Here is a 22,306-nt window from a genome sequence, read left to right as displayed (position 1 = left end):
AGGACAAACAGAACAGTGAGGGTCAGGTCTGGAACTCTTTGGACTGGGACAGAGGAGGGAGGTCAAACAGAACAGTGAGGGGTCAGGTCCCTACATTAAGGCCATTAACGGTAACACAAAACAACAACGGTTTATGGGAATTGTGTGTGTTGGTATGTGTGTGTTCACCTTGAGGCTCTTGGGCTGCTGTCGGACCTCCATGACGTGTTTGCGTCGGAGCTCTCTCTCCCTCCTCTTGTTGTACTCCTGCTGGTTGGTGAGTTCTGTCTGGTGCTGCAGGCGGATCAGCTCAGCCCTCATCTTCTGGATGGTGTTGACCTGGCGGAACTCCAGCTCCTGCATGGACTCATGGTGCCGCAGCAGCATGGCATGCTCCAGGTCCTTCTGCGTCTGACGCTTATTCAGCTCCTACACACAGACGGACAGGCAGGGAGGAACAACCATACAGGTTAGGAGAAAACTGCATTCTTTAAGAGAAAGGGCAGTATGACAACCAGAGAATGAGGTCACATAGGGTAAAGGTATGGTTACAAAACATATGGAAGTAGGAAAATGAGCAGAACCCACGGCTGAGCCATGGTTACAAAACGAAGCCCGAGAACAGGAAAGGGGGCCCTGTTTGAGGAGAGTGAGAGAGAAACAAGAGACTGTATGAACGAGGAGAGCTGAGTGATTACGGCTGACCTCTCTCACTAGGTCCTGCTCCACGTTATGGCGAGCGATGAGGATCCTCCTCTTGAAGCGTCGACACTCCAGCTCCAGGTAGTGTCTCTGTCTCCTCAGCAGGTTGGCCTCCTCCTCAGCCTGGAAGTGCTGGAAGTTCTCCTTCTGCTTGGACAGCCACTCCTGCTTCTCCTTCTTAGGGGTCGACTGGTTCTCATTCAACTCCTGGGGGAAGAACAAGGACAGAGATTAAAAGGGGAAATCTGCAGTTACTACATCCATTTTTAGGCTTCTAAATTAATGATATAAACCCATTCATTCTCGAACATTATAACTTATAAAAGCCTCATGAGCTTAGTTCAACTGGGCTGTGCTTTGGCAAAGTGGGTGGGGTTATATCCTTCCTGTTTGGCCCTGTCCGGGGGTGTCCTCGGATGGGGCCACAGTGTCTCCTGACCCCTCCTGTCTCAGCCTCCAGTATTTATGCTGCAGTAGTTTATGTGTCGGGGGGGCTAGGGTCAGTTTGTTATATCTGGAGTACTTCTCCTGTCCTATTCGGTGTCCTGTGTGAATCTAAGTGTGCGTTCTCTAATTCTCTCCTTCTCTCTTTCTTTCTCTCTCTCGGAGGACCTGAGCCCTAGGACCATGCCCCTGGACTACCTGACATGATGACTCCTTGCTGTCCCCAGTCCACCTGGCCATGCTGCTGCTCCAGTTTCAACTGTTCTGCCTTATTATTATACGACCATGCTGGTCATTTATGAACATTTGAACATCTTGGCCATGTTCTGTTATAATCTCCACCCGGCACAGCCAGAAGAGGACTGGCCACCCCACATAGCCTTGTTCCTCTCTAGGTTTCTTCCTAGGTTTTGGCCTTTCTAGGGAGTTTTTCCTAGCCACTGTGCTTCTACACCTGCATTGCTTGCTGTTTGGGGTTTTAGGCTGGGTTTCTGTACAGCACTTTGAGATATCAGCTGATGTACGAAGGGCTATATAAATACATTTGATTTGATTTGTACCCATCAAAAGGCAAAATAAGCTTTTTACCAATGTTTGTAAACAAAGTAAATGTAATAACCTCAAAACTGTATAACCTCAAAACATGCTTAAAATTATAATTTTGATATCATGGATGCTCACTCCTTGCATCCATAGCTCTGTCTATGAATTTGAGTGTGGTTACACTTTCTCCAGCCCCATCCCTCAACCTTTAACCAGATCAGTGGCGGGTAGTATGCTTTGTTATCCTTTCAACTGCAGATTGGCACTTTAAGAAATTGTAAATAGGAGCTTGCTGTCCATATTTGCACATTTTCTGTAAAGGTTTGTCTTTCTGCGAGTCTGTCTGACATGCTGAGAGGATCATGTTGGCTAACATTTGTGCGTGTCATGTGTTTTTTCTTCAAATGATATAGCAATGTTTGATGCCTTGTATACTGTGCATAAAATGTGACCATTCATCTGTATGACCGCGTGTGATTCTCTACCTCTTTGAGCTGCTCCTTGCGGAGTTTGTACTCTCGTTTCTGGGACTCTAGGAAGCTGTTGAGCTCTTTCTTCTGCTGGCTCTGGATGTGCTGCTGGAACTTCTTCTCATCATTAGTAAAGGTCTTTGCCTGCAGACACACAAAATCATCATTTGAAAACGCCTCCAAAACTTAATTTAAAAACAATAACTTTTAACAGTGACCTAGGGAACAGCAATAGAATCAAGACAGAGTATGAATGATGGAGTAAGTATGGAGTACGTGAGAAAACGACCATACATCTTTCTCCATGGCGGCCTGGTGCTTCTTAATGAGTTTCTCCATCTCCTGGGCAAAGCTGTTCCTCTGGTTCTCCAGCTCTTTGTCCAGACGGAGCCGGTGTTCGTCCATCTCAGCCTTCACCTTGTTCTCCAGGGCCATCAGCTGCTTCTGGTGCTGCCTCCTCATCCTCTTATAACCTGACATCTGCTCTCTCAGCTCACTGTCCTGCTCGTGCTCCTTCATCTGACGGGTCACCTGGGGGAAACATAAGGCTTATCATAGAACTCTGGACTCAGCTTATACTCTCCTACAGGAGCAGACACTTAAAGGCCCAATGCAACTGGTTTTTTCTCAATATCAAATCATTTCTGGGTAACAATTAAGTACCTGTTTTAAATTAAAATGCTCAAAAAGAAACCAAAACCTTTTTAGCAAAGAGCAATTTATCAAGCAAAATGTAGCTAGGACCGTCTGGGAGTGGTCTTCTCTTTTTGTTATTTCACCTTTATTTAACCAGGTAGGCCAGTTGAGAACACCTTTATTTAACCAGGTAGGCCAGTTGAGAACACCTTTATTTAACCAGGTAGGCCAGTTGAGAACACCTTTATTTAACCAGGTAGGCCAGTTGAGAACACCTTTATTTAACCAGGTAGGCCAGTTGAGAACAAGTTCTCATTTACAACTGCTACCTGGCCAAGATAAAACAAAGCAGGTCGACAAAAACAACAACACAGAGTTACACGTGGGATAAACAAACGTAGTCAATAACACAATAGAATCTATGTACAGTGTGTGCAAATGTAGTAAGATTAGGCAGGTAAGGCAATAAAAAGGCCATAGTGGTGAAATAATTACAATTTAGCATTAACACTGGAGTGATAGATATGCAGATGATGATGCGCAAGTAGTGATACTGGAATACAAAAAAGAAAAAAATAACAATATGGGGATGCGGTAGTTGGGTGGGCTATTTACAGATGGGCTGTGTACAAGTGCAGTGATCAGTAATCTGCTCTGACAGCTGATGCTTAAAGTTAGTAAGGGAAATATAAGACTTCAGCTTCAGTGATTTTGGCAATTCGTTCCAGTCATTGGCAGCAGGGAACTGGAAAGAAAGGCGGCCAAAGGGGGTGTTGGCTTTGGGGATTACCAGTGACATATACCTGCTGGAGTGCGTGCTACGGGTGGGTGTTGCTATGGTGACCAGTGAGCTGAGATAAGGCGGGGCTTTACCTAGCAAAGACTTATAGATGACTTGGAGCCAGTGGGTCTGGCGACGAATATGTAGCGAGGGCCAGCCAATGAGAGCATACAGGTCGCAGTGGTGGGTAGTATATAGGGCTTTGGTGACAAAACGGATGGCACTGTGATAGACTACATCCAATTTGCTGAGTAGAATGTTGGAGGCTATTTTGTAAATTACATCGCCAAAGTCAAGGATCGGTAGGATAGTCAGTTTTACGAGGTTATGTTTGGCAGCATGAGTGAAGGAGGCTTTGTTGCGAAATAGGAAGCCGATTCTAGATTTAATTTTGAATTGGAGATACTTAATGTGAATCTGGAAGGAGTGTTCACAGTCTCACCAGACACCTAGGTATTTATAATTGTCCACATATTCTAAGGCAGCGATCGGTTGAAAAGCATGAATTTAGTTTTACTAGCATTTAAGAGCCGTTGGAGGCCACAGAAGGAGTGTTGTATGGCATTGAAGCTCATTTGGAGGTTTGTTAACACAGTGTCCAAAGAAGGGCCAGATGTATTCAGAATGGATCAGAGAATCACCAGCAGCAAGAGCAACATCATTGATACATACAGAGAAAAGAGTCGGAATTGAACCCTGTGGCACCCCCATAGAGACTGCCAGAGGTACGGACAACAGGCCCTCCCAATTTGACACCCTGAGTGTGTCTGAGTGGGGGGTGGGAAACTGAATAGTAGCTGTTAATGGCAGAGGTTTGAAACTCTCTTTCTTATTGGTCCATTAACTAATTTACCACCTGGTTATGTCACCAGGCAGGCCAAAACTCCGTCCCACCAAAACAGGCTGACATTTCTGGCAGTCTTTTCATACAGCTAAAAGGGCATTATAATCATTATCCCAATTTCACAGCATTATTCCAACCTCAGTTTGGAAATGTATATAAAACACTGAAAAATCACGTTTTTGACTGCACTTTAAGGGTAAATTTTAAATCATGTTAACTACCATTGTACCATTGTATTTCTATGGCTCGATGTGCTCTTACCAGGGAGGCTGTGCGTATTGTGGCAAAGTGCTCGCGGTTGCGGTGGTGTTTTGGCCGTGGAGTGTGAGCAGGGGGAGACTGGGGCTCAGTGAGCGGCCGGCTGTTAGGTCCCGACTCTTCACGATAAGTCGTCTCCTCCTCCTGAGGAAACAAATACAACGCAGTATTTCAACAGCAGAAAAAAATGCTTCAAAATCATCTGTGAAAGGCACTAGGAAACACTATAATCACTATGTTGTGTATTTCAATATAATTAAGGCAGTGTACAGTTATTCTGCGGGTCCAGCTCCAAGATCATCTCTACCCACCGGTTTGAGGTGAATGACGGAGCTGTTGGACATGACTGTGTGGTCTCCCTCCATCATGTCCAGTTCGCTCTTGTCATCTCCGGCGTCGGTCAGGCTGTTGACAGAGCTGCTCTGGGAGCTGGCGCTGATCGACATACTGGGGATAGACTGGTTACTGCCAACGCTGCTCACTGTGCCTGTCCTGCCACTCTGCTCCGGTTCCTGGGGACAACATCATAACAACAGCAAGACACAGGTGAGTGAAATACTTTCTGAATGACAGTGTGTCAACTATAGCAGGTTATGAGCAGAGGATAAACAGGAACAACTGAATGTTGAGAGAACCAGGCCTCCCCACCAGGCCTGGTTCTGGTGGTGCATTTAGACAAACTACTATTAAACTATTTCCTTGTTTAAAACACAACTAAATCTGCTTCAAGTCTATATGTTGTATTAGTAGGTAATGTGTGGTGGTCTGTTTTTTTACTTCTTGCTGGATGTTGTTTGTGTGCTGTTTTCTACCTCATGTACATTGAGTGTGGGAAATGCGCATTTACAAATTAAATATTATCATTGTTATTTCTAGCCTACTTAGGGTGTTTTCAAAGACTACAATGGTTCTGGTATAAACCATGCTAATCTCAAACTAAGGTCCACAGGAGAGCAGAGCCAGATTGGGCAACTGACCTCCTCGTCTCCGTCCTGTGCCTCGGCTGCAGGGCCGTTGTGAGCCTCCTGGAAGAGGATCTTCTTCATCTTGCGGTACTGCAAGTTGTCCAGCTCCCGCACTGCAACCTTGGTCCTCAGGATCAGGTCCATCAGGACAGAGTCGGGCCGCTCGCGCTGCACAAACGCATGCTGAGAAAGAGAGGGAGGCAGAGGGTCCAATCATTTTCTTTTGAGTTGAGGGTGGGTATGATTCACGTTCATTTATTTATTTAACATTCACTCAAAATCAAGTCAACAGAGCCAGCTAGACATGTATTTATACATTTTGGCACTGGTAGATCATCATATATAAGATATCTGAGAGATCTTACCTTTAACAGTACCTCCGAGTTGGGCCTGTCTTGGGGGAATTTCTGAAGGCAAGAATCTACAAAGTTTCGGAAGTAATCCGTCCTGAATTGAGAGACGGGGACAAGAAGGAAGAGTTAGTTTCGTTCTCACCATGACACACTTTAAAAGTGGACAAATGCCTTCTCCTAAATAATAAGTCAACTCTGATGAAGCTACATGACGTACCATTCACTTGACTGCAGTGTGGGGCTTTCATTCTGCGCTATGTGATATAAGGCACTCATCGCATTCATATTGAACAGTGGAGGTTTTCTCTCAGCTAGAAACAAAGAGATTAGAGAAAACAATAGCTTACCAAGATCCACTAACAGTAAAACATAACAAGGAGGAATACAGATAAATGTCATATTAAAGTAATAGGAAGACAGACAAAAGATTTACAGTGTCTTCAGAAACTATTCAGACCCCTTGACATTTTCAACAATTTGTTAAGTTACAGCCTTTTTCTAAAATGTATTCAATTGTTTTTTCCCCTCCTCAATCTACACACAATACCCCATAATGACAACGCAAAAACAGGTTTTTAGAAATGTTTGCTAACTTATTAAAAATAAAAAACTGAAATATAACATTTACATAAGTATTCAGACCCTTTACTCAGTACTTCGTTGAAGCACCTTCGGCAGCGATTACAGCATCAAGTCTTCTTGGGTATGACGCTACAAGCTTGGCACACCTGTATTGTGCGTGGTTAGAGCATTGGACTAGTAACCGAAAGGTTGCAAGTTCGAATCCCCGAGCTGACAAGGTACAAATCTGTCGTTCTGCCCCTGAACAGGCAGTTAACCCACTGTTCCTAGGCCATTATTGAAAATAAGAATTTGTTCTTAACTGACTTGCCTAATTAAATAAAGGTCAAATAAAAAAATAGGGGAGTTTCTTGCATACTTCTCTGCAGATCCTCTCAAGCTCTGTCAGGTTGGATGGGGAGCGTTACTACACTCTCTCCAGAGATGTTTGATCGGGTTAAAGTCAAGGATATTCAGACTTGTCCTGAAGCCAATCTTGCGTTGTATTGGCTGTGTGCTTAGGGTTGTTGTCCTGTTGGAAGGTGAACCGTCGCCCCAGCCTGAGGTCCTGAGCGCTCTGGAGCAGGTTTTCATCAAGGATCTCTCTGTACTTTGCTCCATTCATCTTTCCCTCGATCCTGACTAGTCTCCCAGTACCTACCACTGAAAAACATCCCCACAGCATGATACTGCCAAGTTTCCTCCAGACGTGACGCTTGGCATTCAGGCCAAAGAGTTCAATATGTGTTTCATCAGAGAGTTTTTAGGTGCCTTTTGGCAAACTCCAAGTGGACTATCATGTGCCTTTTACTGAGGAATGCCTTCCTTCTGGCCACTCTACCATAAAGGCCTGATTGGTGGAATGCTTCAGAGATGGTTGTCCTTCTAGAAGTTTCTCCCATCTCCACAGAGGAACTCTAGAGCTCTATCAGAGTGACCATTGGGTTCTTGGTCACCTCCTGACCAAGGCCCTTCTCCCCTGATTGCTCAGTTTGGCCAGCTCTAGGAAGAGTCTTGGTGGTTACAAACTTCTTCCATTTAAGAATGACTTAAGCCACAGTGTTCTTGGGGACCTTCAATGCTGCAGAAATGTTTTGACACTCTTTCCCAGATCTGTTCCTCGACAGATCTCTACGGACAATTCCTGGCTTGGTTTTTGCTCTGACATGCACTGTGAACTGTGGGACCTTATATAGACAGGTGTGTGCCTTTCAAAATCATGTCCAATCAATTGAATTTACCACGGGTAGACTCCAATCAAGTGATCAATGGAAACAGGATGCACCTGAGCCCAATTGAGTCTCATAGCAAAGGGTCTGAATAATTATGTAAATAAGGTATGTTTTATTTTTAATACATTTGAAAACATTTCTAATAACCTGTTTTCACTTTTTTGAATCCATTTTAGAATAAGGCTGTAACGAAACAAAATGTGGAAAAAGTCAAGGGGTCTGAATACTTTCTGAAGGCTCTGTATTATTCAAACCAGTATGAAGGAGAAAAACAAATAGTCTACATTCTTCTCTGGCCAGATATTGGTTTAAGATATGGAATGAATGAAGGAGAGCATTAAAACAACAGGAGAGCTAGTCTAGAGTTGAGTACATGGACGAGAGAGTTTACCTAATTCAATGCAGGTTATTCCCAGAGACCAGATGTCGATCTTCCCATCGTACTGACCTTCGTCCATAGCCAGGATTACCTCTGGGGCCATCCTGAGGAAACATCCCAATTTTAATGACTGGTACACTGCTTTTGATTTGATGGAAAATATTGAATGAGACTGTAGATGGTGCCCCATTTCTAAATTCTTCCCCATATTTCAAACACCATCTATTCTTTCTCGTACATTGGGATTTTGAAACTCACCAATATGGCGTCCCCACAAAAGAGTTGGCTGGCGAGACAATGGAGGCAGAACCAAAATCTGCAAGTTTCACCTGGCCAGGCTCTGTCAGCAAGACGTTCCCTGCCTTGATATCTCTGTCAGACAGACAGAGGAGAGAGATGATGTCCTTACAGCTTTATTCCACTGGCACAGGCACACTCCCTCCCTTAGGGCACAAAGAAGTTAGTCTAGCACGTCCACACATACAGGTATGAGGAGGACTCACCGGTGAATCATGTTGTGGGAATGAAGGTAAGCCAGCCCCTGTAGAGCACCATGGGTAATCGCTGCTATTTCCATTTCTTGTAAGGGTTTCTTGTGAACTACAGAGGATGTAGAGAGAGAGAGAATGAAAGTGCTGCAAATCATGCGGAAAACCACAAAGAAGAACTAGACTTATAATCTCAAAACTGCCATCTTACCTTCCAGGACATCTGACGCAGAGCCTAGACAGTACTCCATCACCAGCTACAGAGACAGAAAGAGAGAGTGTTATACTGGGCTAAATAATGTACAGTTTCAGAGTATTCACCACGTTGTCATAGCATTATTTTCCATTCAGATAACACTCTTACCCAGGCAGTGTGCTCTCGCAGATAGCATCCTTTATACTCTATGCTGTTTGGGTGCTGTATTCTCTGCAGAAACTTCACCTCCTTGATTATGTCTTGCCATTTCTGTAAGGTAAAAGAGTGGAACAATTACATCATGTGTGCATAACAAGCTTTAAAAGGACCAATCTCCCAGCATCTTGTCTTGGTAAAAAGCTGAGGGATGAGCCTGGAGAAATGTAACCACTCGAATGTATAGACTGACCATCCACGATATCACAATTATAGTTTTAAGCGTGTTGAGGCTATACAATGTTTGCTTACATTTACAATGTTTACATATACTGGAGTAAAACAACCTTGTATTTTGGGTTCCGATGGGATAATACTGTTGAACTAAGCTCATATGGCATTTATTTATTTTTTATGTATTTATTATAAGTTATATTAGTTATATACTTCAAGAATCAAGTATATCATTCATGAATAAGTCCAAAAATGGATGTAGCAACTGCAGATTGCAACGGACAGAGATGCAGGCTGGAACTATGTGTTCTACATGGAACTTTAGTTACATCCCTTTGAGTTCCACTCTACTTCTTTGGGTTAATGAATTACCCGATCCAGTCACTTTGCCAGATTCAAATCTGATTATCAACTGTTTTTAGACTGAACCCTAGGGAATAGGCCACTGAATGGCAGTTCCACTACTTTAAGCAAATACGCTTATCTCCAGCAAGATGTTTTAATTCAAAACTGCTGAGTAACACAACACAAATCCCTTTGGAGACCAAACCTTACAAAAACTGTAGGTCTAATGCTCCGAACCCACTGAGGACAGGATCTTGAAGGATTAGGCCTTGTTAGAATACATGCTAATGAGCCTTTTCACAGTAAACCAATATTGAGACAGCAAACAACTTCAGCAACAGGCCTCTACTGTGTCAACTCATTGAAGTTGGGTAACCTTTATAACATGATGCAATTGTTTCCTGGAGAACACATGTTTCATCACGCCACTGATTAAATAAATTATCATGGGATTAATAGATAATATTGTTTGTCCACTGTGCTGACATTGTCACACAATTATCTGATTTACATATTTTTCAGAGAAAAAAAAATTATATTTGCAATTGAGTGAGAGATGCTTACTAACAAAACTAGAATTATGAAAGGTAATTGGTGTAACATCAATGGCATTTGATGCACAATCTGTCTCTTACCTCGTTGGATTGTTTTCCACTGTAAGACATCTTCTTGATGGCCACCACCTCAGTGGTCCGCACATCTCGTGCCTGAAGAAAAACAAAAAGTCAACACCTTGCCCTATACCTTAAAAGTTCTGAATGGAAGTCCAGCTCTGTTACTGAGCACAGAGTGGTGGGTCCAAGTACTCACAAAATAGACGGCACCGAAGCTGCCATGTCCAATCTCTCGCAGGTCTGAGAACAGTTTCTCGGGGTCCTCCTTGAAGAAGAGCTCAGCAACGTCGGGGTCCTTCAGGCTCCCCGCCCGACTAGTGTTGGGCATGCTGAGGGGGGGACGTGCCAGTGCTGCCACCGCCGCGGCCAGGGATTATCTGGATATGCGACAGCGACGCGACAGCCCCCACCGACAGCTCATCTGCAGGACAGCGGCCTCATATGTGTACACACCTTGGGGATGGAGAGGAGAGAGTGAGAACTAGCACAATAGCACTTAGCAAGCACATGAATCATATATATATTTTTTACATCTTAGTCATTTAGCAGACGCACTTATTTAGAGCGATTTCCAGTAGTGAGTGCTTACATTTGTCATACTTTTTTTGTACTGCTGACCCGTAGGAATCAAACCCACAACCCTGGCATTGCAAGCGCCATGCTCTACTAACTGAGCCACATGGGACCCAAAATCAATCAAGTTCTGATATTGAGGGGTGAATGGTGAAATTGATTCTCCAGGACATAGAAGATACAACAGCCTGGACAGGGAGAGTGAACATGACTTCTAATGTGATTATCTAATGGTGAAAAGTCTACATGGGGGATGGGGCATCCATGAACTCGGAATACGCCTCCTTTCAACACTTTCCTGCAAAGTCAGGTTCTGGCCATGGTGCCATTATAACTAAAGAGGCACTGCTCTTGTTGACGATAAAAATCTGTGTGATGATGTAGTGTTCACAAAACGTACTTTATTGCTTAAGTTTTCCTGTACCAAATATAAATAGAAAGTTAAAAAATAAAAATAAAAGATTTAACCTTTATTTAACCAGGAAAAGCCCATTGAGACCGAGAGACTCTTTTAGGTAGACCTGACCAAGGCAGCAACAATCAATACATTACATCATTAAAACATACAACAATACAACATGATCCAGCCTAATAAAAAGCATTTACACTCCTCAGTAACAGAGTCTCGCATCAATATTTTAAATGAATTCAGTGGCACTAACATATCTAGATGAAGCATGGATTGTAGATTATTCCATGCACAAGAAGAGAAGGCAGTCTTGCCTAATACTGTAAATGTCCTGGGGACTTTAAGTAGCAACCACCTAGCAGACCGGGTATGGTAACTGCTGGTGGTGAAGGAGACCAGACTAAAGAGGTAAAGAGGGAGTTTACCCAATACAATACAAATGTATCTTTCTGGGCATATAAAGGGAGGTCCAACCTAAAATTTGGTACAAGGTGCAATGGTGGGTGAGTGACTTGGCATTTGTAATAAAGCGCAAAGATGCATGATAAACAGAGTCCGGTCTCTGTAAGACGGAGGAGACTGCATGATAAACAGAGTCTGGTCTCTGTAAGACGGAGGAGGCTGCATGATAAACAGAGTCCGGATGATAAACAGAGTCTGGTCTCTGTAAGACGGAGGAGGCTGCATGATAAACAGAGTCCGGATGATAAACAGAGTCCGGTCTCTGTAAGACGGAGGAGGCTGCATGATAAACAGAGTCCGGATGATAAACAGAGTCCGGTCTCTGTAAGACGGAGGAGGCTGCATGATAAACAGAGTCCGGATGATAAACAGAGTCCGGTCTCTGTAAGACGGAGGAGGCTGCATGATAAACAGAGTCCGGATGATAAACAGAGTCCGGTCTCTGTAAGACGGAGGAGGCTGCATGATAAACAGAGTCCGGATGATAAACAGAGTCCGGTCTCTGTAAGACGGAGGAGGCTGCATGATAAACAGAGTCCGGATGATAAACAGAGTCCGGTCTCTGTAAGACGGAGGAGGCTGCATGATAAACAGAGTCCGGATGATAAACAGAGTCCGGTCTCTGTAAGACGGAGGAGGCTGCATGATAAACAGAGTCCGGTCTCTGTAAGACGGAGGAGGCTGCATGATAAACAGAGTCCGGATGATAAACAGAGTCCGGTCTCTGTAAGACGGAGGAGGCTGCATGATAAACAGAGTCCGGATGATAAACAGAGTCCGGTCTCTGTAAGACGGAGGAGGATGATAAACAGAGTCTGCATGATAAACAGAGTCCGGTCTCTGTAAGACGGAGGAGGCTGCATGATAAACAGAGTCCGGATGATAAACAGAGTCCGGTCTCTGTAAGACGGAGGAGGCTGCATGATAAACAGAGTCCGGATGATAAACAGAGTCCGGTCTCTGTAAGACGGAGGAGGCTGCATGATAAACAGAGTCCGGTCTCTGTAAGACAGAGGAGGCTGCATGATAAACAGAGTCCGGTCTCTGTAAGACAGAGGAGGCTGCATGATAAACAGAGTCCGGTCTCTGTAAGACAGAGGAGGCTGCATGCAAAAACAACAAGTCACCATAATCAATTACAGAGAGAAAAGTGGCCTGAACAAGCTTCTTTCTAGCCATAAGCGGGAAGCGAGCCTTAATACAAAAATAAAACCCAATTTCAATTTAAGCTTTGTCACAAGATTATCCACATGAACTTTAAAGAACAACTTGTCATCCAACCAAATACCTAGGTATTTGTAGGATGACAGTTTTTCAACGGATAAGCCACCAGATGTGACCATGCTAACCTTCTCTGTCCGAGTTCTAGCTCTGGTAAAGGTCATGAATTTAGTTTTTTGTACATTCAAGACCAGTTTGAGACTATAAAGGGAGGCCTGCGTTGATTGAAAAGCAGTCTGGAGCTCTTCAACAGCCTGAACCATGACTATATCTGAATATATGACTATCATCTGCATATATGCTGGTTGCATCCCATTTCCCAAATCATTAATAAAAATGAATGAGAACAACACTGGAGCTAAAATGGAACCCTGGGGCACACCTTTATTAATCTCAAGAAAGCTAGACTTGTGATTGTCAGTATATACACATTGTGTTCTGTCAGAATGATAATTCCTAAACCAATTTACTGCCCCTTCACTGAGACCAATGTTTCTGAGTCTAGCTAGTAACAATTCATGGTCAACTGAATCAAAGGCCTTTGATGAATCCACAAACAGAGCAGCACAATGTTGCTTTTTATCAAGTGCATTAATGATATAGTTTGCCACGGCCATAGCTGCAGCTGTGGTGCTGTGCCCCGGTCTAAAGCCAGACTGAACCTCACTCAGTATAAGTTTTTTTTTTACTGAGTTCACTAGGGATTCATAGACTTTGGCTAGGATAGGCAGTTTGGAGGACGATAGTTATTAGCATCTGAGGGATCTCCACCCTTTAGCAGTGGGAGGACATGAGCTGATTTCCAAATTATGGGTATGGAATTGGTCAAGAGACTCAAATTGAAAATGTGAGCCACAGGTTCAGTAATAATACCAGCTGCTATCTTTAAGAGGTAGGAGTCCAGGTTGTCTGGATGTGCAGACTTTTTAGTGTCTATTGCCTTTAGTGCTTTATAGACCTCAGTATAAGAAACAGGCTCAAAGTTAAAATGCTTCACATGAGGGCCTATATCATAGTTGACTGTAACTGAGCTTACATTAGAGGCCTGGGTACCACCGTTATTAAAAACCCCTACAATATTGGCTTGTTCTTTCATTTCATTAGAATGGTCAGGAAGGTCAGAGGATACATAAGAACCTGACACTGATTTGATTAGCTTCCAGAACATGGTAGGGTTGTTTAGATTCTCTGTGACTGCATTTAAATAGTAATCTGATTTGGACTTCCTGATCAATCCTGTGCATTTGTTTCTTAGCGCTCTGAAGGAGACCCAGTCAACAGGAGCATTTGTATGTCTAGCTTGAGCCCAATAGATATTTCTCTTTCTAATGAATTCTGCCAAGTTATCTGAAAACCAGGGAGTGTCCCTTCCACTGATTCTAGATTTCTTCACAGGGGCAGGCTTATCACAAATGGACACAAATTTCATTTGAAAATATTTCCAGGCAGTGTCAACATCAGGAATCAGACTTACTCTGTCAATATTATGGTACAGATCACGTAAGAGCGCTTGCTCATCAAACTGTCTAAAATGTCTTTTAAAAATATAACGGGGTTTGGCTTTGGTCATTTTTGCACTTCTAACACAAGCAATTGCACAGTGAACACTGACATTGAAAATAGGCCGTCACTGAAAATAAGAATTTGTTCTTAACTGACTTGCCTAGTTAAATAATGGTTAAAAACAACAACAAAAAGTAGGGCGAGTCCACATGTTTTTCTACTTGCACACACACAGATATCCTAACCATGGACAGCCACATCATATTTAGCTTACGTTGATTGGACTAAATCATTTTTGGTATATTTAATTGTCACTGTATTAGACGAAGCATAGGTGATTTGATGATGTTGAAATGTTGAAGTTGAAATGGTTCTGGAATAGTGTTTTCTTTGCGACTTGCGGCAACTCTTAGTGGTCCAAAAATGTTGGAAACATTAACTTCCTTGACAATGCTGTAGGTCATGTAACAGTCTGTTACTGTACATGCAATATGCATTGTGGACTTAACTGGACAGAGGTTACTATCCGGTTTTGTGATAAAACAAAGGTGTGGTTGAATTTACTCTGCCACTGGTTATAGAGCAAACAACGCAATTATCACAACACATAGGTTGTAATATGACTTTTGGGGGGTGATATGACTTTTTGGGGGGTGATTTTACCCACTCACTGTTACAGTCTGTAGCTTAATAAACTGCATGCTTTTCCGGGTCGTTGTGGGAGGCCCACACACCATATCATCGTGTGACTCCAAGTTAACTTGGATATGATGGTTATTATATCAATATTTGCGCATAAAAGGCGTTTCCACCGCCATTTCTCGCATAATCAATTTTACCAACACAAACCGATCCCACCATGTCAAAAGAACAAATTATCCGTCTGCATATGTAAAATTGTACTGAAACTTCCAGTTTCCATGACAGCTATCATTAAAAACAATGTATACAGTATGACTTTACTCGCATAAAAACTGTGATGGAAACGTGGTTAATGTCATTCTTTTTCTCCTTACTTTGTTCCCACCAGAACAGCAAGGTATCATGCTGAGTATGAGGTAGAGGAAGTGCAGAGTGGCAGACCACACCCGAAGTAGAGTTGAACCAAGACACGCGGAAACAAGAGTTGTGTGCAGTGTGTCTCAAGGGTTTCATCATGTGTAAGAATTCAGTTGTGTCATTAATGGATTGAAGAAGAAAAAACACCAGTGCTGTGCTGTCAACTTTTTCACTCAGTCCAGTGCTCTCTCCCTCAGATATGATGCACGCCACGGACTAGAGGTCAACCGATTATGATTTTTCAACGCCGATGCCGATTATTGGAGGACCAAAAAAGCTGATACCGATTAATCTGACATTTTTTAACTTTTATTTGTAATAATGACAATTACAACAATACTGAATGAACACTTATTTTAACTTAATATAATACATAAATAAAATCAATTTAGCCTCAACTAAATAATGAAACGTTCAATTTGGTTTAAATAATGCAAAAACAAAGTGTTGGAGAAGAAAGTAAAAGTGCAATATGTGCCATGTAAAAAAAAAGCTAACGTTTAAGTTCCTTGCTCAGAACATATGAAAGCTGGTGGTTCCTTTTAACATGAGTCTTCAATTAATTACGGCCTTTGTTAGGAATAAATGGACTTCACACAGTTCGCAATGAGCCAGGCGGCCCAAACTGCTGCATATACCCTGACTGCTGCATATACCCAGACTGCTGCATATACCCAGACTGCTGCATATACCCAGACTGCTGCATATACCCAGACTGCTGCATATACCCAGACTGCAGCATATACCCAGACTGCAGCATATACCCTGACTGCTGCATATACCCTGACTGCTGCATATACCCTGACTGCTGCATATACCCTGACTGCTTGCACGGAACGCAAGAGAAGTGACACAATTGCCCTAGTTATAAGAAATTTATGTTAGCAGGCAATATTAACTAGATATGCAGGTTTAAAAATATATACTTGTGTATTGATTTTAAAGAAAGCCATTGATGTTTATGATTAGGTACATTGGTGCAACGACAGTGCTTTTTTTGCAAATGCGCTTGTTAAATCATCACCTGTTTGTCGAAGTAGGCTGTGATTCAATGAGAAATGAACAGGCACCGCATCGATTATATGCGACGCAGGACACGCTAGATAAACTAGTAATATCATCAACCATGTGTAGTTAACTAGTGATTATGTTAAGATTGATTGTTTTTTGTAAGATAAGTTTAATGCTAGCTAGCAACTTACCTTGGAAACTTGCTGCCCTCGCGTAACAGGTAGTGTAAGCCATGTAAGGCCGGTGGTTAGAGCATTCGACTAGTAACCAGAAGGTTGCAAAGACAAATCCCCGAGCCGACAAGGTAAAAATCTGTCGTTCTGCCCCCGAACAAGGCAGTTAACCCACCATTCCTAGGCCGTCATTGAAAATAAGAATGTGTTCTTAACTGACTTGCCTAGTTAAATAAAGGTGTAAAATATATACAGTGGGGCAAAAAAAATACTTATTTTCCACCATAATTTGCAAATAAATTCATTAAAAATCCTACAATGTGATTTTCTTTTCTCATTTTGTCTGTCATAGTTAAAGTGTACCTATGATGAAAATTACAGGCCTCTCTCATCTTTTTAAGTGGGAGAACTTGCACAATTGGTGGCTGACTACATTTTTTGCCTCACTGTGTGTGTGTATATATATATATATATATACACATATACAAAAAAAATCTGCAAATCGGTGTCCAAAAATACAGATTACTGATTGTTATGAAAACTTGAAATCGGCCCTAGTTAATCGGCCATTCCGATTAATCGGTCGACCTCTACCACGGACTGCTTTAGGCAGACAATGAGAAAGAAACTAGTATGCCCATTACTCTAGGATCACGGCCCTCTGAGCGTCCCTGGATGTCACAGGAGAGCCTAATAATAGGAGCGAGGGATGGGCACACTGGCCAGTGATGTAAGGCTGAGCTCTGGAGAGTGGCCAGTTATAGCTCTCGGTCCATTCTGGCGAACGAAGTAGGAAGAGATCACAGTCTCCTGTTTCCATAGAAACAGCAACTACTGTAAGAAAGCCAGTGTGCTGTGTCCAGGCTGATAGACAGTGACTCTCCGCCTCTCCCCCAACACCCTCTTGCTCCACTATTTTGGTATGCACACAGACAAAGAAAATAGCACTGCAGCTGATAACCTCACACAAAGAAAACGCAATATTACAACACAGTAGATAACTAAGGAAAAGATGATGCACCATACCATCCATAACATAAAACTAGCTAGTTGTTAGACCTGTACAGGTCAATACACACACACTTCCTCAGTCAATTGACTCAAATACATATTTAAGGGGTATTTTCAATTCTCAAATAAAAAAGCGGAACTGTTTTTTACTAGGCCTAATCTAACATTGCCTGAGGAAGACCAACATGTGGTAGTAACATAGCCACTCCTCGACAACATCAGAAAATTGACTAGTGCCTAATTATTTTCACCAGTAACCCAACGTGTCACTGTCTGTATGCCTCAATAAACATGTAATTTATTGCTGGCCCTTAAACATTATGTAATTATTGATAGCTAGCTAGTTATCTGAAGAAAGTTGACAGTGCCCAGCCAGCTCAGATGATCAGCTGCACAGACACACTGAGCAACATCCCTCTCTGACGCCAGAGTCACAAGACTGTTCCTCTCCCTCTCGGCCTGGGAGGAACAGCACAGCCAGACCCCAGTCTCTCAGGTACAGCAGGCAGACATCTTTTGTCCCGCAACACTGGACGACTCACTCACTACCCTGCTGCACAGACGCAGCCACAGCCCTGAAATAAAGTCTCATTAACGGCATGCGGCTGTGGCTCTTTATTGCCATTGTTGTTTATGAATGAGCCTTGTTGTTGTAGCCTCTCTCTCATGATGGTGACGTTTTGAACAGCAGGAGGCACGTGAGAGTAGTGACAGCGATGGTAACTGATACCTTTAATGAAACACTTCGGCGTGCTACTGACACCCTACACACAAACACACACACACACACACACACACACACACACACACACACACACACACACACACACACACACACAGAGGCAGCAAGAATGCAGCCGGACAGGACAAAGCTGGAGGGATGGAATTCCCTCTCTCTGCATGCTGTCACTGCATTTCCTGTTTCCTCAGCTATAGGCACTGCTGGGACTTTTTGGGGCATTAAGACTCTTCTATCATAGCTTATACAGGCCTAGCAACGGTTTTGCTTTGGAGCTCTTATAGGGGAAAACAACTGTATTGTATTATCTGTGTAAGTGTAATGTGGTCTGTGATAGGCTAATCAATCATCTCAGGTATTGACAATGCAAAGGTGTGGATAAAAACATAGGCCATCCTTATTGTCCATCCATGGGGCCTATGTGCGTCTCTCTCTGCATTACACATTATACCATTTTTGTAGTGAATTGAAATGCAATTCATGAATTTATAAATCGTCACAGTAGAAAACCATTAGCAATATTCAATTTACTTCCTGAATTGAAAACTAAATTGACCTGGCCCCTTTGTTTTAATGATTATGTAATAGACACCCATAAACAAATGAAATGAGTATGAACACATAGCCTACTCGTTTCAGTTCACAAGGTGAAGTAGCACCCATTTTATTTAATTTTCATTCATTTAATTTTCATTGACCAAAACACACACACACACAGCTGAAACAGGAAAATTACAATTATGAATCAATATGCCAGGAGGACATCCCATTTATCTGCCTTCCATCATTTATGGAGCACTTTTAGGCCAACGTTAATGGCTTGGGGCATATGAATGTCACATAGCTAACAAATCCAATCATAGTCTAAACTACGGTAATAGCAGCTGGATGGTAATGCAAGCTGTTGCCAAATGCTGTCTTATTCTTAAAAATAATAAATTGTAGGCTTATTCAAATGCATTTAGAAGTGTTATGTTCATATTAATGATGAATAACGACTGGAACACCCCGCATGTGTAAACAAACCCCGTGTGGATCAAAGAAAGAGATAACATAAAAACAAAACAGACTATTGTTTACCAACTGATCTTTGAAACAGATGCAACATACACCTCATATGTACCCTAGTTAATGTGATAGTACAGTAGCAATAGTGTCACGTGACGAATCACGTTCAAGCCAAACTCGTCATTGTGAAATGTCCCTTGACTACATAACCATATCGGTTGCTCGCTGGCAAGCTGCCTAACCAAGGCTAGTAGTGGCATAGCTAACACATAACAGTACCTAGCTAGCTATAGCCAGGACATAGCTCAAAGATCTTGACTCCCCAAAATCAAATCGACAAAACATTTACTACTGTACTAGACAAGGCAGTCAACTTGAGCTAGGTAGCCAGCTAGTTAGTTGGTTAGTTTACTAACAAGGCAGTCAACTTGAGCTAGGTAGCCAGCTAGTTAGTTGGTTAGTTTACTAATGTCAACAAATTCGAAGTTACCGGTAGCTAGTTACTTACACCCCGTTCGAGTAGTGTGGTCGATGTGAAATCATGCTACGGCTGGCTCAGCAGCCGAGAACTTGAGGTAGCTAACTTGACGTTACTAGCTAGCCATGGAAGCCAACTTAGTATCTTATGTGGTGTGCAAGCAATACATGGTGATATGACAAATGTTGTAGGTATTAGTACATTTTTGGGCTTCGTTACAAGCATTGTTTAACATCGTACCATTTACATTTTAAGGCGTTAAAAACATATGAGGCTATCTATTATTAGTTATTCCTAGCCAGTTTAAACTCACCCTTCCGACAGGCCTGGATGGTTTGAGCGGAGCAGATAATGTCGTGTGGTTCAACCAATTTTGGACAGGAAGAGTACTGGATTTGTTTTTTCCTGTATTATATTTTCCTTGCACTGATTTCTGATGTTTTTCGAAGTTGTCAACCGATTTGTAGCTTTAGATTGGCTGTGTAGAGTTGTCTAAAATCTCCACCCTTGGAGTAACTGGGGCCCAGATTGTCGATTCCCGTACTACAGGCAGATCCCAAAGATGGCGGCTGTGCGTTCCACCACCTCCCTCCGTGACAAATACGGCGGGGAAATGTGAGGGAAGCTCAGGGAACACCACGAAAACACCCAAACTGAAAGCGACCGCACCCTTGATACCGTCGGAAGAGTAGAGAGGCCTTTTCTTTGAGTGAGAGTAGAAGTATGTTCAATATTTCTCTGTGTTTATGTTGGGATTCTCTCCCGTCCTCTTCCAATTCAGCCAGTTCCGCCCTATAGCTGTAAACTCCCTCTGACCTATGCATATACAGTCATTGCTTTGATCGAAACGCATGGAGCAGCAAACCTACCAAAACCTCAAGGGGCGGTGACAATACAGTTACTGATCTGCAGACTAAATATTTTATTATGGACAAAATAAAATGGCATGACCATAGCACAACAACGAATTGTATCTATGGACACTGTTTTTTTTACAACGTTTCCCCAACATTGCTCAGCATGATGTATCTTTAGAGAACCCAAGGAGATGCAAGAGGGCTTACTGCTGGTCCCCAATGTGATGCAATTGGAGTCATGATAAGGGTAAAAACCATGATGATGTGATTCGATTCAGGGATACATTTAGTAAACATGTCCATGAACATCACTGTAGTTGGGTTCAATTAGTACAATTTAGTTTCAGACACTGACAGATACAGATACATTATTGTAATATATAACAAATTATGCATATGGTAATAACTAGGCTATTATAGATTGAACATTTGTGAGTTCTACTGTTTTATGTTAACACCCCGAAGAAAAGGACAACAGCGGCCTCCCAAGTCGAACAGCGTTCTAAGGCACTGCATCGCAGTGCTTGAGGCGTCACTACAGACCCGGGTTGGATCCCAGGCCGTATCACAGCTGTCCGTGACCGGGAAACCCATGAGGTGACACAATTGGCCCAGGTTTATCCAAGTTAGGGAGGGTTTGGCCGGTTGGGATTTCCTTGTCTCGTCATGCTCTAACGACTCCTGCAAGCTGACTTCGGTTGCCAGTTGGACTGTGTTTCCTCCGACACATTGGTGCGGTTGGCTTCTGGGTTAAGCGAGCAGTGTGTCAAGAAGCAGTGTGGCTTGGCAGGGTCATGTTCAGGAGGATGCATGGCTCTCGACCTTCGCCTCTCCCGAGTCTGTAGGGGAGTTTCAGCAATGGGACAAGACTGTAAGTACCAATTGAATATCACAAAATTGGGGAGAAAAGGGGGTAAAAGTACAAAAATATATATATAAACAAAAACGAAAACCGCCAACTTATTGTATCAGTGATATTAGCAGGACTAGTATGATCAGATGACAACAGATCTAGGGTTGTCATCTAGACTTTTTATTGGTTTGCTGCTCATGTGTAGGGCATATCATGTTTATGTGTCTGCAACAACTTATAATGAGTTATGATCATATGGCCATATTATAACCCATTATTTCATCCTTGTACATCAGCCTTCACAAATTAGGTTTGTGAAGTCAATGTATTGTACCATTTCAGACAAAAACATCCTAGTGGAGTATTAGGGACTTGTGTAATAACACTGTAATCACACTAGATATTACATAGCAAATTAGTATGGAATTGCTTTGTAATTGCATTACAGGCTAATCCAGTTGATCCTACATTAAGAAACCTGTTGTCTTAGACTAATTCATGATTATTGTGACTGTGAAGCAGTGAAAAAAAAAGCTGCCGACAACTTTCTCTTCTAAACTACAGTGAACCAATTGGTGCTTCAGATAAGCAGCTTATGCTCTTGTTTGGCTCACAACCAGATGGCCAGCCCGACCAATAAGGCTCTTTATCCAAGTGAACAGGAAGCCTTTTAATCCATGTCATGCATGGGAGATACAACAGTGCTGCACTGCTACAGCAGGTTTTAAGTCTGATGCTAAATTTAAAAAAGGTGATAATGAAGAATACA

The 22,306-nt window shown here is 42.6% G+C and overlaps 1 protein-coding gene across 1 annotated transcript in view; it reads right to left on the bottom strand.

The window, feature by feature from the left end:
- taok1a (TAO kinase 1a) overlaps window positions 1–20,676 on the bottom strand; it is a 28,051-nt gene extending 7,375 nt beyond the window's left edge. Inside the window, exons 1-17 of the mRNA XM_024445204.2 lie at window positions 20,141–20,676; window positions 10,377–10,633; window positions 10,202–10,273; window positions 9,000–9,101; window positions 8,847–8,892; window positions 8,651–8,747; window positions 8,406–8,519; window positions 8,160–8,251; window positions 6,193–6,286; window positions 5,988–6,069; window positions 5,635–5,805; window positions 4,969–5,169; window positions 4,661–4,801; window positions 2,433–2,669; window positions 2,154–2,282; window positions 685–888; window positions 169–408 (exon numbers count right to left, since the gene is read on the bottom strand). Of these exons, the coding sequence (XP_024300972.1) occupies window positions 169–408; window positions 685–888; window positions 2,154–2,282; window positions 2,433–2,669; window positions 4,661–4,801; window positions 4,969–5,169; window positions 5,635–5,805; window positions 5,988–6,069; window positions 6,193–6,286; window positions 8,160–8,251; window positions 8,406–8,519; window positions 8,651–8,747; window positions 8,847–8,892; window positions 9,000–9,101; window positions 10,202–10,273; window positions 10,377–10,508 (2,154 nt within the window). The 5' untranslated portion in view covers window positions 10,509–10,633; window positions 20,141–20,676. The remainder of the gene's footprint in view (window positions 1–168; window positions 409–684; window positions 889–2,153; window positions 2,283–2,432; window positions 2,670–4,660; window positions 4,802–4,968; window positions 5,170–5,634; window positions 5,806–5,987; window positions 6,070–6,192; window positions 6,287–8,159; window positions 8,252–8,405; window positions 8,520–8,650; window positions 8,748–8,846; window positions 8,893–8,999; window positions 9,102–10,201; window positions 10,274–10,376; window positions 10,634–20,140) is intronic.
- Between the last annotated feature and the right edge of the window lie 1,630 nt (window positions 20,677–22,306).

The sequence above is a fragment of the Oncorhynchus tshawytscha genome, linkage group LG14 (genome assembly GCF_018296145.1).
Source record: "Oncorhynchus tshawytscha isolate Ot180627B linkage group LG14, Otsh_v2.0, whole genome shotgun sequence".
Lineage (NCBI taxonomy): Eukaryota > Metazoa > Chordata > Actinopteri > Salmoniformes > Salmonidae > Oncorhynchus > Oncorhynchus tshawytscha.
Note: the sequence above shows the minus strand (reverse complement) of the source record. Positions and strands in the feature narration are given on the sequence as shown.